We start from the raw sequence: 18,210 nt of genomic DNA, 5'->3' as shown, positions 1-18,210 counted from the left end.
TTGCTTGCAGTGGGAGATCTAACAGGTTGTAATATCACTGTTCCTGCTTTATTTTAGGGACCACTTTACTCTCTGATAAAATTGTTCATGAATACCCTCAAACCTTGCCCCCTAACACTTGCCACCTCTAAGTTTTGATGTTTATTTTACGTACGTGACTAATGTATCATAGCATATTTGGCTTCCATTGCCTAGTCAGGTTGCACAAGTTAACGTGTGTTAGGGCTTGAATGGTGTTATGCTCACACTCACTGGTCTGTGAGTGTACTGTAGCTCATTTAACTTGAATTGATACACTTATGTTCTATTGTGCTGGAAGTTGCTGTGGATAAAAACGGCTGCTAAATGAATGTAATGTAATACAGTAAGGTTTATTATGCATGACATGGACCATCTAATAATCAGACATTAGGCAGGTACCGACAGGCAAACATCCAACGGGTAATAATATCTGCAGTTTCCATATTCTGTTTACATACCACTGAGAGAAAGAAGTGAGTCAGCTGTAATAATTTCAAAACTCGATGTGGATGCTGCATAAATACATGTAAATGAGAACAAATGACAAACATGTTTTGTGAAACAATATCAAAACAACTCCAACAGGGGCTGCAAGTTGCTCAGTCAGCAAGATGCTGTCTATGAGTGGGCTCAAAACTACCCGTGTCATTTGCTGACAATGACTGGGGTCCCCCAACTGCAGAACAAATTGGCTTCATTTTGCCAGGGATAGTGGTGGGTAGGTTGGAAGTGCCTATCCTCCAGTGAGCTTCCACTCCACTGTAGATGCTGTGTGACAGTGAGAAAAATAGGTGCTGGCTGTGTGCGAGTGTCTCAGATGATTGCATTCACCTCACCCCTGCACTCCTGCCCCGGAGCAGAGGAAACAGGGTTGCATAAAAGGGGAAACGCACATAAATAATTCCAAAGAAATAAATGCAAACTTCCAAATTTGGCAGATTATAACAGATTTACTACCTGCTAACTGCATCTCTGCCTGTGTTTTTATTTATTTTAATCTGTCAGTTATGCGTGCATTAACAGTCACTTAACAGTATAAACATGCCTTTGAAATGAAAAACGCCTGACCACACATCTCAGCTTGCATTACTAATTGCCATGTTTTGATGTTCTGAGGATGGATTTCATCAATAAACATACAGTATCCATCTGTCTCGGTGGAGCTCGGGTTAACAGCAGTGCAGCACTCTGACAGATCTGTGATGCATCTGCCCAACCCAGAGATAAGGCATGTCCAAGCTGGGATGACTCAGAGGGTCAGAGGCAAAGCTAACCCCAATTTCCGCGGCATGAATTACATCCTTTGACAGGGCAACCTATCCCTGGGCCATTATCCCCAATTCACCTTAACGCTAAAGGACATGCACAGGTGTGTGTGTGTGTGTGTGTGTGTGGATGGGGGGGATAATTTATTCATAGTAGGACTTGGCTGGGCACTGAATCCAGAACCTACTGGGATCCTTGTGGAAGTTCTAACTGGAAGGCACAGGAACTGACCCATGCTGGCACTCTGATTCATTTTCTCTGGTGGGCAGTGGGCGGAGTTGTCAGTGAATTAAGAACAGGCCACAGTGTCCATAGTTTCAGGTCACTGAGGACTGCAGAACACCCACTGCATTTTCCATTTCCTGATTCTTTGAAATATCTGATTATCTGAATAAAGCTGTGAATATCTGTCCAGCCCCAGCAATGCAAATTAGGATCTGCATTATTTAGTGCTGAAAAGTTTCATTTTGAGATGGCCAATCTGATTACCATTCACAGAGTGTATTGTCTGCATGTGTGAAGCTTCAAGAAAGTACGGATTTAAAATTCTCACACAAACAACTTTATGTATCGCTCTTGTACTGCATGTACTTTGACAGCCACAAAATTATTCTCATTTCAATAATGTGAAAAAAATCACTCCTTCTGAAGGAACAATGAATGCTCGCTGATATATCTATCCTACAATATACTATTTTTAATAACCTGCACATTGGAAGTTTTCAGAACTTAACAAAAAATAAAATATTACATTACAGCTGGCAAGAACACAGCTAGAACACTCTAACCTTAATTATTCAAAAATAAAAGCAAACTGTTCTTGGCTGAAGCAGGAAGAAAATTACACGCAATGACAAAATATTCAGATTCAATTTTTAATCTAAATAATTATTTTCAGACTACTTTAAATCTCAAATTTTTTAGTTAATTTTTAGTTAGATGTGTGGGTTTCCAGATTTTTTATCTGGGTTAACAGATTTAAGATTGCATTCATATATTTTCAAAAAGAAATATTCATAATAACCATTCAATCAAATTGAATGTTTACAGAAAATAAACATTCAATTACATTTTGCATCTTTGGTTGCAAAATGAATATTAATGAATGTTTATGTAGAACTTAAATTTTCCAGTGCAGAATGAACATTTACTTTAATCTTTGGTTGAATTTTTTGAAAGCTATTCTCATTCAACTATCTGCGATTTAGATTGGGGTGATGAGGGAAAGACAGGCAGCTGGTGCAGCTGTGAGATAAGATGTTATGATAGCAGTAATCCAATCAAGGAGTTACATCGGAGGTACAGAGAAGCTTCACTTGTGCAGAACAGTTGTTTGCAGAAATAAATATAAGTTACGGTATTCCTTAAACTATATGAGAGTGATTTTATAAACTGAAAGCAAATATTATTTCTGTTAGGTCCTTGTGACATGAAGCAATGCACATATAATAAAACATTGCATAGACATGTTGGTTGTGGTCTTATGTGTATTTTGTCAGTTACATGATACAATCCACAGGTGGGAAACAGCGCAGTAAATTTCCATATTTAAGACAGAAATTCAGATCTCACTACCTACAAATGTTCATATTGCTAAGCTGGTTTTCTTTTTCCAGGGTCCATGTGACTAATGTCTTACTGCCTGTTTTGGATAATATTACACCTACTAAAGATGGTTCAAAATAGAATGCTGTGGTTAAAACACTTATGTTACTTGCCACATATTTGCATCAGTTAAACACAGAGTGGAATCCGGAACATACTTGCATATTCTATGTCATTGAGTTCCAACGACATTGCTAGCAGTATCCAATGTGTCTTATAGGAAGCAATTAAAGCATGATTAACTTGCTGATGGCAAACCTTGCAAGTAGATTTCTTCGTGTAACATAGGCTTTAAAAATTAAGTTTTGCAAGGACATAGAAATGCACGCATGATGTGGGTATGCCTAGCAAAGTGTCAAGGAGAAGAACCCATTTCAAGGCCACTGATCAACTCCACTTTTCAAAAGGAGACATTATAATACTTCAGAACAAGTCAGGACATACTGATAAATCACAGAAGATATGAGATGTGCTCTTTCTTTGCAATTATCCTGGCAGTGGGGAAGCCAGGTTTGATGTCAAATCGTAGCCATAGAAACACCTGAGGGGTATTATTGCAAGCAACAAGAACAGTGGCAAATCCAATTCTCAAGTAACAGGCATGCTTTTTAATTTTTACTGGCTCTATGTCAAATGTGACAATGTTCTGCATCAGCTTTTGATATAAAGAATAGATTATATAAAAATATTTATGTTGATTATTGAAATTAAATATTTCACTCTTGGGCTCTTCTACCTCTTTTTAAAAAAACAGACAACAGTATGGATATTACATTTCATAACAAAGGGATGACATTTTCCTGGCCAGAGTTGATGAGTTCATTTACGGTTCATGACTGACAGCTGCTGCTTTTCTTAATAAGGATGTGCTGCATGCTTCGACCACCCAATGGCGGTCATCACTGGCCAACAGAAGATGATGCTACTCTGACACATGCACATGCATCTGCACACAAACAGAAATGGCCCAAGAGGCAAGAACAGAGAGGGTCCTTTCAGAACACAGTTGCAATGAGAAGGCCAGGCTTTGGGTGAAGCACATCACATAAATGTATATTTGGGGATGGGTGTTTGGCAAGAGCTCACTCCCCCTGCGAAACTGTTGGGAGTACTCTTTTTCCTCCAAGACCGGTGTGTGTCTCTTTGATTTCTCCTTCCCCTGCAGCACTGTTACACCTGCGACTCACAGTTTCAATGCTAGAGGCAAAACAAAACGCATCACACCCACTGCACATCGGCAGTTCCTCCAACAGCCTGAGCAATGAGAACACCGTGTGATGACAGAAAAATTCTACGGGCAATAGGGTTGATGACTTCTAACAGCTTTGGCAAACACTTAGCTTCTGTGTTTTAAAGTACTCATTGCAAGAGACTACTCCCAGTGGTCTACCATCCTACACATATTTGATCTGTTCCAATCACCTGGAGGTGTTTGGAGATTACAGAAATAAAGCTTAAAATGCTTTTTGTCTGCACAGAATTGTGAATTGAATATGTATCACTGCTTTACTGTTTTTACCTGGCTAGTCGCAGAAACACACCCTTCTGAGAACCTGAGTGAGAGCAGCACTTCATCTAAATTACAAAGAACGCCAGTGTCTCGTCGAGGATTAGTGGCTAACCCTCCGCACTCTGCACTGCTGTGACTCACACCCCTCATCTCTTGAACACTTGACAGGCTGAGAAAAAGCTTTGCGCTTTATAGGAGCGGGGGTCTTGAAGTCACGTTTGGAAGAGGAAATTTCACTCACATACTGGGACTTGTCCAGTGGTGCAACGGAGATGGTTTTGAAGTTGTCCATGAGTGCCGCGTCAAACTCCTGCAGCCCCACGTTGGCGTGGACCACCCTGTCCTTGACGAAGATGCTGACTGCCCGCAGCATGAACGACACAAACAGGTGCATGTGGATGTAGTTCCTGGTGCAGTGCAGTCGCCTGATGAAAAAGCAATGTCATCACTTCCTGCATGGTAACACACACATGCATGAATCCAAGCCTGGTTTCAAATTTGCTTCATTCTACCATAAAAAGAAAAAAAAAACTGATCTTCCCTGATCTGAGAATGATGCACCAAAGCACATCTGTCATTTCAGGAGGGTGACAAGAAGTGATTAAACACATTCGACAAAGCTGAGCTCAGTTCATCATGACAGTTTAATCCTAGTCCACACAGCTAATTTAGATTTACCTGCTCATAGGATTGCATTTCAAAAGGCTGTATCTCTCTGATCTGCCTTTCTCAGGGTCCCTGTTGTCAGCTGTTTTAAAATCCAGGCAGGGTTATTTACAATAAAAAAGCCCCCAGGGAACATCTGAGAGGAGACTTCATGCTGTTGCCGATCAGCACTGCTAACGCTATGTTGGTGTGAGCATGGTTTACCAAACCAAACACTTCCTTTGGGATTCATTTTCCAATAGTCATCATGTTGTTTCAAGAATTGGTTTCCAAGCTCCTATTCATAGCAAGTGGATGAAGTGGTGATCATAATTCTGCTCTACAAGTCCCAAGCAGTGGCCTGGTCTTGCAAAAGAACATGTGACAGGGAGAATCAGCCTCCTCCTGTTTTTTTTAATTACATATTTGACACAGTAAGATCTGACAGGATAATGTTATCGGACTCAGGGCCTGTGTTATCCCCTGTGGAGGTCTCAGAGATGGTGTTACACCACCAGATAATACACTGAAATAGATTACACTACCAGGGTAGGTGTAATGTCCCACTGCTCTCTTTGCTTTCCCACAAGGAGCAAGGAGAAAGTGCTTCCACTTTGTACACAACTTTATTTGTTTGCTTAGGGGATTACCTTATCCAGGACATCTTAGAAATGACTTAAACATTTACATCGTACACAATCTGCACCCCATGTATACAGGATTTTTAATGGAGCAATTTAGATCCCACCTGAGGTCTGCACTACACTTAAGTTCATAGACCAGTGTGTTCAAAACACACTATACTTTCACACCAATAAAAATCAGTGACACAGGGACATGCAGTGTGGCTGAAGTTGTAATGAGTGGCATAAGCGTTTGTATTGGTTTAAACTTGTTGGCACAACCTGGCACAACCTCTTCTGCATGCTACAGTACAATAACAGGTGTCAGAGGTATTTAAATCCCTGGAAAATGATCATTTGTGAAGACACTGACATGCTATCCTCAAAGTCATGCTGACATTATCATCATACATCTTCTGGTGACTCAGACTGGAAAATTTATTCAAAACTGCATTTTAATGAATAATTGATTGTTGACTGAGGTAGCACACATTTTGACTAAACAATAAACAAAGAAACTGGAATCCCTTTGATCTCTGAAATTGAGAAGGCCTTGAAATTATGTGCATAGCACTGTATATCAGCTGTTTCAGAACAGGAAAAACAGGTACTGTTTTCTAATCTTGAGCCTCTGCATATAATGAAAATGACCACGTTATCTGAAGGGAAAGTGATGTTCGATCAAAAAATAACAAATAAAAAGTTTTGACTCAATCTGGGGGTCACTTCAGTACACATTTGTTTTTTTTCACTTTATCTTAATCCATTAACTGATTGATCTGAGAGTGTCTTTTTAATACTGATTCAAAGGCACTTTTCTTTAAGATGACTTGCCAGTTTGGGTTAAATGGAGGAAAGTATTTTGTAGAGGGGCTCACCAAATGGCATATTTCATCCATTTTCCTTTTAACTGCACAAGAATGGGAAAGCCCTCAATCACTTCAAATTTCACACTTTTCACAATGGAACACTTTTCTCATGCATTTAACCACATGACCACATGAAAGGAGCTGTATGAGTTCCAAAAAAAAAAAAAAAATCTGCAAACCCAGTTGAAATCGGAAATGAATATGTAAGTGATATCTATTTAGGCACAATGACCTCTGGTTGACAAATAACCTGGGTTGAGCATTTATCTGAAAGAGAACAACAACTGAGGCATGGCCTTTGGTTGGAGACGGTTACTGTAATTTATATCAGAAGCTGATTGCTCACTGGTGCAGTAAAAAGACTTGAGATAATTATTGTCCTCTTTGAAGTGGACAGCATATGGGTCCTGGATGAGAAGCTTTGTGGAAATCAGGTTACAGATTACTTTTTTGAAAGTGCTTCTTTTGATCTTTTAATTGTGTCTTGCCATCCAATATGGCGTCAGGGCAATACCCCTTCCAGTTTCTACAGGAACATTTTAATTACATGGTTAGGAACATGAGGAGACCCACAACACTTGCAAAAAGTACAAAAAGGGTTTTTTCAGTAAACTCTCATTAGACAGGCTTTGGCTTATTCATTTTCTGATAATTTCCCACAAGATACATAGCAGTCGTATAGTTGTGTCAATGTTCATAGGACCTTAATCCTATGTATTTGCACACAAATGTATTCAAGTTTGTGAATGCTGTCTCCAAAAATGACCTTGACCTTGTTGGCTGGTCACCCAAACTGGAATATGGGAGATCTCTTGAGGCCAATGACCACTGTTCTATGTTTAGTGGTGGCAGGAGCTACACATCAAAAAATGAGGGAGGTACACTCAAACAAGCAAAAACAATCTCAGGTCACAATCACATTGTATCAGACCAGAATGAAAGACTGACGCCAAGATTCATCCAGAAGGATCAGCTCTCAGTGCAATTCTTTTCATCACTGATGTGCATAGAAAAAGCTCACAAGGCAAATGCGTTTCGATGCAAAGTCATTGTGAGCGCCTAAGAGTCTCTTTTTCTTTTTTTCTTTCTATCCACAGCGTTGAGTGGTATATCAACAAGTGCAGTAAAAAGCCCATCAGGGTAGGCTTTCAGACAGGCTGTGACTTTGTGAAAACATGCTCGCTCTCCTACCTGAAGTACCCAATGATGAAGATGGCCACCAGCAGGGAGCTAAAGGATACCGCATATCCCACAGTGTACATGATATACAGCCGTTCAAAGAAGTCCTGCTGAAAAGAGATGAGAAGATCTTTGAAAACAGAAAAAAGGCCGGGGAAGCGTGGTAGCCTGCAAATCTTTTGTAAATGGGCAGCTGAGGTTCTGTTAAGACCCAGCTTTAAAAAGAGCCACTGACACTTACTTTGCCCCCCTCCTGGCCGTTGGGCTGAAGAAACCTCAAGCAATCAGAATAATTTGCCCAGGTCCGGTTCAGGCTTTCAACAAAGACCCAGGAGCCATTGATGTCACACTTTCTGTATGCGTGGCCTAGAACACACACAGACCAAACACAATTATTATCAGCATGAAAGGCTGTTAAAGCATGCACCAGTTGAATGCCAGTCATCCAGGAGCAGTAAAGAGAAAGGAGCGAGCCATACCTTTATGATTGAAGTCATAGATGTAGCTGGGGCAGGGAACCTTGGTGACTGCTCCAGGTGAACCCTGTGGCCAGCAGATCAAGCCGTCCCACCCGGGAGGACAAATGTCATCTGGACACAGGTTAGAGTGGGCAGGTTAGAGAAGAGAGAGCAACCACTCTCACGGCATATGATTCAGCTCATTGTCCCGTCACTTGTCATGAGATCAATCTAATGCTCCGTTACTTCTGACTTCTCAGACGAAAAACAGGAAAACTGTTATTTTCTCCCTGATTGCCCCTGTTGCTTTTGTGTCTCAGGTAGGTAAGTGCAGGTACCTCCCCCGACACAGCGTGACCATTGACTCTCGACAATGGAGTGGGAGGATAAGTCGATGTTGCCCAGAGGTTTGTTCGGATCCTACGCAGAGCCACCATTGATCGGCCAGCCAACTCAGACTGCTTTCTCAACTTTAACTAAATGGGACAGAGCAATACGCACCTCTTAGGAACCTCTCACAAGAAAGCCAAATATCAATTTATACCCCAATAAACTTTCTCATTTGCTGTTCATTTAATTACATGGTCTGTCAACTCTGTGGGAGATAGTGACTTAAGTAGTGTGAATAACAATTATTAAATACTTTCACAACTGCAGTTTTGCTACCAGGAGAAAATGAGTGTCCTTCCTGCCATTTCAGCTTGAATGGATTTGCACTTTCTGTCTTGAAACTGTCTAACTACAACCAGCTGTTTGATTTGAGTGTTCTGTTCCACTCCAACGGTCTTAAAGGGCTTTCAAAGGCACACAGTGTGAAAATCAACGCCCATTACTTAGGGCCCTTGTCTTTTTTTAGCAATGAGCATTGATTTAACACTTGGGCTCATTAACAAAGAAAAAAAAATTCTCTGTATTCCCTGCAGATGAGTTGAAGAGTGCTAACCTAATAAATACCATCCTACTACATATCAGCACTCTGGAACCCTGCTAGGTTTTAGAAGTCTTAGTCACAAACTGCAGCTGAAACATGCCTGGAATGACAGGAGAGAGGAGACAATGAGTAATCATCAAAAATCATTGAAATAGAACAATAACCAATCAGATTCTGCCACAGCCTTTGAGAGCCAGATCATTCATTCAAAAAACAAGGCACTTTTGAGGTCTTTTCGCAATACCTGGTATGAATTATTCAAAAATATATTTACATTTATTCAAAATGTATTTCTTCATTTGTTTAGCTATTGTCTGGTTAATGCCCTTGCTGGTGAGATAATTATGAGACCAGCCTGAATCTGTTTTGTACCTTCTTTGGGTGATTTGTTTCGTGTACACATTAATTCATTCATAATTACTTGTTTGCATAACAAAGTTGTTCATCACTGAAGATGCAGTGATGTATTCCAGGTTTGCTGGCTTAATTCTACTTTTCCTTTTATTTCACATCATGTTCCATTTGAATTGGCTTTTCTTTAGTTTACATTAATTCATCTTTTCTGCAGAGATTAATCCATTCTTCATCTAGTTTATGTACAATGACTTGTGATATGTGTGTGTGTGTGTGCGTGTGTGTGTGTGCGTGTGCGTGTATGTGTGTTTGTTGGGGGGAAATATTTAAAGGCCATTTAAATATATATATTTAATAATATATATATTTCAGATAATTAGGAACCTCTGTATAAAATGCATGTTCAAAGGCTCTTAAACAACATAAGCCTTTAATATCTGTTAACTGTTACTCATACCTTCTGTTAACTGTTACTCATACCTTCCGTCCTCCCATATATGTGGTCAACAACTAACCCACTTTGCATATACTGTAGAGTCGGCCTTTCTCAGATCCCTGCTCTATTGACAGTAATTATACTTTACAATTACACTTGATGAGGCTCTCCAGCATGAAGGAGAGACCATATAGGAAATGAATCTCTCTCATGACAGATTGTATGCCGTCACACATCCATTCAAAACACTATCCCTGTTGACGTTGATGTTGACGTCACTGTTTTTCACTGTATAAAATGCATGTTCAAAGGCTCTTAAACAACCTAAGCCTTTGATATCTCCATTGCATTAAATGAGCTTCAGAATGTCAGAACTGTGTGGTGTTACTGGCCAAATAAATAGTTACAAGGCAATTGTGTTTGCTCTGCAGGTACACTTAAACCATAGTACACCACCAAACAGATTCACAGAGTGGAGGAAGGTAACTGGGGTCAGCACATTACTTAGAGAATGAACTTTACCAAAAGGCAACCAAAAAAGGTGGTTTCCAGTGTGCAGCGTTTTTTTCATACACAATAAATTGCTGGCAGTGGGTAATGCTTCATCAAACGGGAGTTGAGAACGCATGCAAAAATACACTTCCTCTGAAGTGAGAGTAATGAAACAGAATCATCGACTCCATCTCATTGATTTTATTGAACGTGTTTCATCTTTGCAGCTTCCTGTTTCTGCAAGGAAAAACACAAAGCTTGGGGTGTGGCGCATCGTGTCCGTATGCCTTTGTTACTGGATGGGCTTTTGCCTGATTCTGATTCTGTTGCCAAAACAAACAGTGGGGGCTCACGTCTGTGACCCTGACTCTGTTAATGCCCTGAAAACTCAATATCACACCAGGCTGTGTTGATCAGTAATTCCATTACAGCCCTCCCCATCCGGCACTCCTGTTGGATCCGTGCAGGCGAGGTTTGCTGACTCTCAGAGCCTCCAGGGAAACGGCTTGTTTTGACTAAGCAGACCCATGGAGTTGGAGTGTGGGGGAAGAAGGAAGGAGGGAGGAAAGAAGGATGAGTACTGCTCTTGAAAAAAAAGAATTAGGAAAGCCGAGAGGGTTTGTCAGGAGTGAGATTTGCCTGGGAGGTGGCCTGGTTTGGAGATTTGATGGAAAATTCCCTCAGAGGATTCCCTGTCACACAGATTCTGCTGAGACGTCCCCTGCTGTGCATTGCAATCAATTCCCTCCTACGGCTGTTGGACTAAACCAAACAATAAATGTTTTGGGACCCACACATATGAGGACACAGACACTATTGCTCTTAACTGGCTATATAGGGGCACCCGGGGCTATTCTCTGAAAAAAATTGCACAAATAGTTTAACATACGTTTATCATTTAAAATGTGTACCTAATAGGATCTTGCAATGAATAGATTCATGGAAAATATCAAAAGGCCATTCTTTGGAAATGGATAATAGGTAGGGTTTTTGTTTGGATATACCATACAAAGTAAAAGCGAAGTCAATGGCCCTTAAAGCATATGCAGACAAAGGGGGGATATAGGCAACCTGATGATGGTCTGCTATGAAAGCTGGTTGTGAATAGAAGTTGCCAGGAGCAATCTCTCCTACATGGCGTCTATATTTAGAATCTTGGACTTACTGCTGGCTGGCAGCCTTTAACTGCTGAGCAAATCAGAGATCAGGAGAATGTCACCTGAAGACCCTCTGAGTTTCCATGTGAAGAAAGTATTGCAACATAAAAAGTGTGGGCAGCGCATTTAGCATTCATTTAAAAATGTCAAAACAATAAATCAACGCAAATTTTCAGGATATTCTACATAACTGTTCAAGTAACAGACCAAGCATATGGTTTGGTATCCATTTTAAATGAGATTGGTAAATGGACATCTGTTGAAGATGAAATTTGAAAAGACCTCTAGGACCACTTTGCCTTCCCTGATGTCTCCATAACATTTGGTATTTACAGACTGTGAAGTGTAGACAAAGGTTTGACCTTAATGTGCTTTTTGACCCTGGACTGTGAAGATGAGAGCAGACAAGCTGCTTCACTTCCCATCGAGGTGTTTATTTTGCTCTCCCTGCGTAGACTCAGAGAGGTTTCAACAAAGGACACGCTGGTCCCCTATGATCTGAGGCATCTTGCATGGTACAAAGTGGTAATTAGTTCCCAAGGATCACTAGTACTGGCTAATCAGGGGATGCCGGCTTGGTGTGCAGAGGGGTTTACAAGACTGATTAAAAAATGTTGAACACATCTGCCCCAGTAGATGCCTTTTAAGTGCTGAAAACTGTTACTCATACCTTCCTTCCTCCCATATATGTGGTCAACAACTAACCCACTTTGCATATACTGTAGAGTCGGCCTTTCCTAGATCCCTGCTCTATTGACAGTAATTATACTTTACAATTACACTTGATGAGGCTCTCCAGCATGAAGGAGAGACCATATAGGAAATGAATCCCTCTCATGACAGATTGTATGCCGTCACACATCCATTCAAAGCACTATCCCTGTTGACGTTGATGTTGACGTCACTGGCTCTGATTTAATCAGAGGAGTAGGTGTGGGTGAGGGTGTGTGTGGGAGGAAAGTAGGACGGCAGCAAGGATGATAGCAGAGGGTGGGGATGAGGGTGGGGGTTGTGGGGTGGGGGGAGGTGGGTTCTTTGTCTTACCTGCAGGGTTGTGAGTGGAGACATTCTGATGACACTGGAGCTTTACTTCATACAGGAGGTACATCTGTTCCTGTGCAGTGATGCCCCCGTCCGAGCCTGCCTGTGCAGCACAAACATCGGCTGATGTCAGTCCCCACCACAGCAAGACACACCCCTCTACATATAGCACCACTTCACTCAGTGTTAACCCCAGTCATTCCACCTGTCTCACCCAAATACTGGAGCCTTTACAGTCTGGATATGTTCATGGTTTCATCTAAAAAAATAAAATAAAAACACTCAATACCAAAACCATCATATTCAGTACAAACAGGGACCTCAGGACAAATGGCTTCTGGTTATGATGAACCGAGCAAGATTTCACTCAGTTTGCAATAGTTTTATAACACCAACCAGAGCTTTTAACCCCTGGTCCTTGTCATAATTTGTATCAACACAATAACACAATAAAGAAAAAGGAACCCTTGGAAGTCTTACACTTATAATTAGGTTCTACAGAAGTGTTTCACATCACTGCAGGTGCACTCCAGCAGCTACAAGCATCCTATCCCCTCATTCCGGGGCTGAAATGTGTTCCCTGTAATTTCTTAATTAGCACATTGCATAATAGTAATTCAGGTAATTATTTCAGGTTGCCTGGTGCAAGGCGGCTTCTTTGTGTCGTTTAACTTTAACCCGTAATTTAAACAGCTCATACACATTCGGTCCCTTTCAGTAATCCAAATGAGTAGAAATGAATGCTTTTGTGCTGTTGCCTCTTTCTAAGACTTTTTCCACATTCTGTTCTAGTGATGTATCTCGGAGAGAAGGAAAGCAAGAGCAGGAAATTGTTGTTCAAAAGGAAAAACCTTGACAAGGTGTCAGGCCACTTCACATATTCTGGCCAATACCTGTGCTAATTCTAGCCCTGTTCAGTACAGCTTGGAGCTATAGACACTGAGATAAAACATTCAGAATGATCAGAATCAGAGTCTGAGAAGTCATTAGTGATGGGCATAGACTCTTTTTACAGAACCAAATAATTTAGTTGAATTCAGTATGAAGACTGTCTGATCAATTCAGTACAATCACTGACTCAAGCAGTGATTCATTCAAGTTCCTCCAGTCAGTCTCAAAGCCGTTAATACAGGTTGCCCACTCACTGATATATAGGAACATGTAAATCCAAAATCCAAACAGGCCTAGCATTTTCTCCTCTTTGTTGAACATCCACCTGATCCTGACAATAAATAAGGAGTTATAATGTGCATGTGTAAGCAACATACACGCATTGGCATTTTGACACTTTTTTGGTTTTTAAGATTTTTGTCATTATTTTCTTTATGTGTTATAAACTCATTCATTTTAATTAATTAATTAATTAATTAATTAATTACTGGAATTAATTATGAACTGGAAGATCTGAACAAATGAGTAGTCTTTTGATGTCCATCAGACCTGCATAGTCATAAACTGAAGAAGTAGAAGTAGAACTAATGAACTATAGACACTTAACAAATTAATGTTAGATCTGTTCAGTGCTTGGGGGGACATTATGTTCAATGACTCTATAGTGGCTTTACTAGGCTGCCTGTATAGCAGCCTGTCCCAATGTAACTGCTTCTTCCCATGATAGTCATTTTGGTTGTATAGTTTTCTACAGGCTGGTGTTGCTGATAGCTTTTGGTGAGGAGGCTAACTTGAATTAGATAACCCGTTTAAAAGAGTAAACCAGTACATACTGTACAGTGAAAAGATGTGCTCACAAAACTTTGTCATTAACAGAGAGCATTTTGAGCAGGCACATCATTCTACATCCCTACAGAGCCATGTGCATGCTGGTCTTTCACTCCATCCTCTGCTTTTGATTACATAAGCTGCACAAGCATTATAAAATATCATGTCAGGAAACTGTGTGGGAAGATCAATCCATATGGCTGTGTAATATTCACTTAAGAGATTTTGGCTGTTCTATGTGGTTTACAGTAAGTTGAACTTTGTGTTAAGTTGCCCTGAGTTCTACAGTTTTCAGCCACTGCAAAGAGGGAAAATGAAATGACGCTCTGGCTTCATACTGTGTAACAAAGAGGAAAACAGATTTTCAGATGTCCCAATCCATGTAGCATAACCCACATTCAGAGAATGTTCGGAATCTCACGGAGCTCAGTCCATTAAAATGCTATTCATTGGTGGCTAAATCTTCCCTAGGGGTTCCTTCCAGAAATAAAAAACAAACATCCTGCCAATATCACCACCTTCTCTCTGTGACACTGAATCAATATAATATTTCATATCAACCATGATGCAATGACCGCCTCACATTAAATTTCAAATAAAGGACTCTATTCATAAGTCTCCCTATTAGGTGGATCAGTGCTCTTTGTTGATGCATACCACTCACCCTTGGGCACAGCATTTAGATGACGCACTCAACAGAACATCAGTGCATATGGTCACCATGCCACTGCCAGCACGCACCCACTGCTACATATTACATACAGTAATACAGAAGACAGAAGACACGTGGGACATGCCACTGACAAACTGGTGGTTTCCCAAGGAATAACTAACAGTCACAACTGCCAGATAAAAAAATGAAAAAAAGAACAGCTTACATGCTAAGAAGAAAATATGAGCCCAAACAGCTGAAGTGGCATACACGGTAACAGGAGTATAGGTAGGATAATCCCATTCCAACTAGAAAAATCTGTGCCCATACAAAATGAGTCATCACCCATTTCTTCATTGAGTCTTACTAGAATCCAGGCTCTTATTTTGTGATTGCATGCCTCTGTGTTCAATTTACAAGATGATAATGTTTCTCTTGAAGGTCCATTTAACCACTACCATAAACGATGCTTTCTCTAAAGGAAAATAAAAAAAAAAACAACAACTGAAGCGAGTAGGAAAAGAAGCAAGTAGAAATGTTCTCTGGCATTACACTGTCCAGGGTAAAGCTCGGTGAAGGTTTTGTCAAACAGTCGACAAAAAGAAAACACAGGACAACCAAGCAGGTATGCCAGGTGAGCTTTCAGCAGAGCTGGCACTGTAAATGCCAGCGAGTCACATATTTCAAAATGAATTTCTGGCACAGAGCACAATGCTCCCTAACTCTTCCCTCAGTTGGCACTGCTTTTCCGTAGAGCTGGCCTTTAGGTATTCGGCTAATGAGATTTCGATTCATATTGGCAGGAAAGGTCATGTGACCTATCACAGAAATTAGCAGCTAACAGAAATCAGCACCACAAAACTCAGCTAAGCATTCCAGCCAGTCCCTCTCTTCCATCACAAAACACTTATAAAGGGATTTTTTTTTTTTACATTGCCCTACGCTGATTCCACTCAAAACTAATTTCCACTTGAAAAGGGAAATGTGTAAAGATGGGGAGAGTAGGCTTTGAATTCAGCAATAAGTCATGGCCAATCAATTTAATGTAACTGTGGATCTTGAACCATTTTACTGCACTCATCGAAGAGATGGCAACAATTTTCTCTCAACGTTAAAATACATGCCAGTTACACTAAATGCAGCCTTCTTTCTGTGCTGTTTCCCCCGTGGCTATATGAGAAGAAATCCCACAATGCAAGCTGAACGAGTGTCAAGCTGCCATTTAAAATAATTGAAAAGACTTATGGAAAAATACATCTTCAGAGGGAGCTACTGCATGTATAGTATTGAATCTCAACACTGTAAAACCATGGTACTTCCTCAGGTTCTTGATGTCCAGCCATTGAGTGCAATTTCAGTCTGATCAGAAAGGAGCCAACAGCAAGCCATTCCATCTATAGCTGTGACCACAAAACCATTACACAAAGCATGCAAACAGGAAGGTGCTGCAGGGATGATGACTGCTACACAACTGTGTACACGTGTGTGTGTGTGTGTGTGTGTGTGTGTGTGTGTGTGTGAGTGTTTGCATTTGTATGGGGAAAACCTCTCCCATGTGCTGCTGTGAAAAGAGCTTGAGATTTTGTAATGGCACTCTCTGTGGATGCCACCTGTAGATGACGCTTGACTTGCCCCTCAGTCCCAGTCCCGGATCTTTTGCATCATGGGCAGAACCCCTTGTCAGAAGCTGTATTTTGTGTGGCTGAGAAGTTTGCTGCCTTGAATCCATTCGAGAAATTGCCAAAAAAAAAAAACAGCACAGCAACAGCTAATGAATCAGTCGTGTTTTGTCTGCCAAACAGTTGCAGTTCTATGAAGTCAGACTGGAAGAAAAGATATGGTTTTCGTTTTCCATCACTACACGTGTGGTTCTGGAAATGTTCTGTGCGTAAAGCATTTGCATGCAGCTGGAGAGATGCACGACACAATAACATGGTTGTTGAGACATTTCACACAAATGGGTTCTTGCTTAACACCATTTCATTTCTATTTTTCACATGACTGCATATGGATTTAAATAGCCCTCCTCAGGTATTACAATATCTCCCGATAAGTGCATGGCAAAACGGTGGATTGAAGCCGAACATGATTTAAATTGTTACTGTATTGTGGGTTTCCAGCACATAGTACGTCATAATACAATAAATGTTCACTATGGCAATCATTAGACTTCAGACTAGAGTATAGAAGCAACACATATATAATAATGTCTTTAGTTGTTATAAACTCCGTAACCCCTCCATACAAGGTAGCCAAATACAACTAGCCTACGTAACATAGTGACAGGACAACTGCAATCAGTCAAAATGCCTGACGCGAATGACACGCTCTTGTTCTGTTAAGACATTTTGAAGGTTTTGACCTTTGCATGAGATGATGCCGATAGAATTACAGGTGAAATCTATCATCATAAGAAAACATATTAGAAACTCGAGTACACACCTTCCTACCACATTTCTTACCTGCGCGTCCACTAAAGCCCAGCATAAGACGACTTTGGAGAAGTTCCACAACAGATGCTTCGTCATAACTCGCTTTTTGATGACCCAACCTTTGAAAAGTCGTAGTAGTTCCTTTTTTGTAGGGGTGAGAGTTCCCTAAAGGGGTTGTCGCTACTTTAGATTTTCATAAATGAGAAAATACTTCAACTGCCATTAAACCCTGTCATTCCGTTTATTAGGAATTTCAGTACCGTTATTTTCCTGTTAGAGATGACTTCGCACAATTAGATCCAAGAAATTTTCTGGTTGTACTTCCTTTATTTCAAGATGAGGATTGTAAAACGAGTAAAAGAATCAAAGTCAACAAGTTCCCGATGAAGAAATAATGCAAAGAGGAATTTCCCGAGGCAAATGCAATAGAAAAGAAATTCGCACAAATTCGTACCCAGAATAAAGCTACGTTCCCATCCATTTACACACAACACTTGCTCAGATGAAATAAGATTATCCTTCTCGTCCAAAGTAGATAACCGTCGCTCTGTGAATTGACTTGTTCATCTTACTTGCGCTTGATTGTACTCTGATGGTGAACGAGCGAGTTTGGGAGAAGTGTGAGCACGCTGCTGGCTCGGGAGCTTCTGCCTACTCCACAACGCTGAACAGTCATCACCTAAAATCAAACGTGGGCGTCGGAAGACACTTGCGTCTTTTCCGTCAGAATGAAGTGAACACTGCGAAATCCGGTAACACATAAGAATCCCCGTTACTTCCGCCCACCTTCAACCCATCCTTAAAATCTTTCATACATTAA

The 18,210-nt window shown here is 40.7% G+C and overlaps 1 protein-coding gene across 1 annotated transcript in view; it reads right to left on the bottom strand.

Moving 5' to 3' along the window:
* Positions 1–17,486, bottom strand: part of pth2ra (parathyroid hormone 2 receptor a) — a 34,474-nt gene extending 16,988 nt beyond the window's left edge. The window contains exons 1-6 of the mRNA XM_036545642.1: positions 17,421–17,486; positions 12,591–12,690; positions 8,198–8,308; positions 7,960–8,084; positions 7,731–7,828; positions 4,644–4,827 (exon numbers count right to left, since the gene is read on the bottom strand). Coding sequence (XP_036401535.1) covers positions 4,644–4,827; positions 7,731–7,828; positions 7,960–8,084; positions 8,198–8,308; positions 12,591–12,690; positions 17,421–17,486 — 684 coding nt within the window. The remainder of the gene's footprint in view (positions 1–4,643; positions 4,828–7,730; positions 7,829–7,959; positions 8,085–8,197; positions 8,309–12,590; positions 12,691–17,420) is intronic.
* Positions 17,487–18,210: the final 724 nt, after the last annotated feature.

Source organism: Megalops cyprinoides, chromosome 14 (genome assembly GCF_013368585.1).
Source record: "Megalops cyprinoides isolate fMegCyp1 chromosome 14, fMegCyp1.pri, whole genome shotgun sequence".
Taxonomy (NCBI): Eukaryota; Metazoa; Chordata; class Actinopteri; order Elopiformes; family Megalopidae; genus Megalops; species Megalops cyprinoides.
Note: the sequence above shows the minus strand (reverse complement) of the source record. Positions and strands in the feature narration are given on the sequence as shown.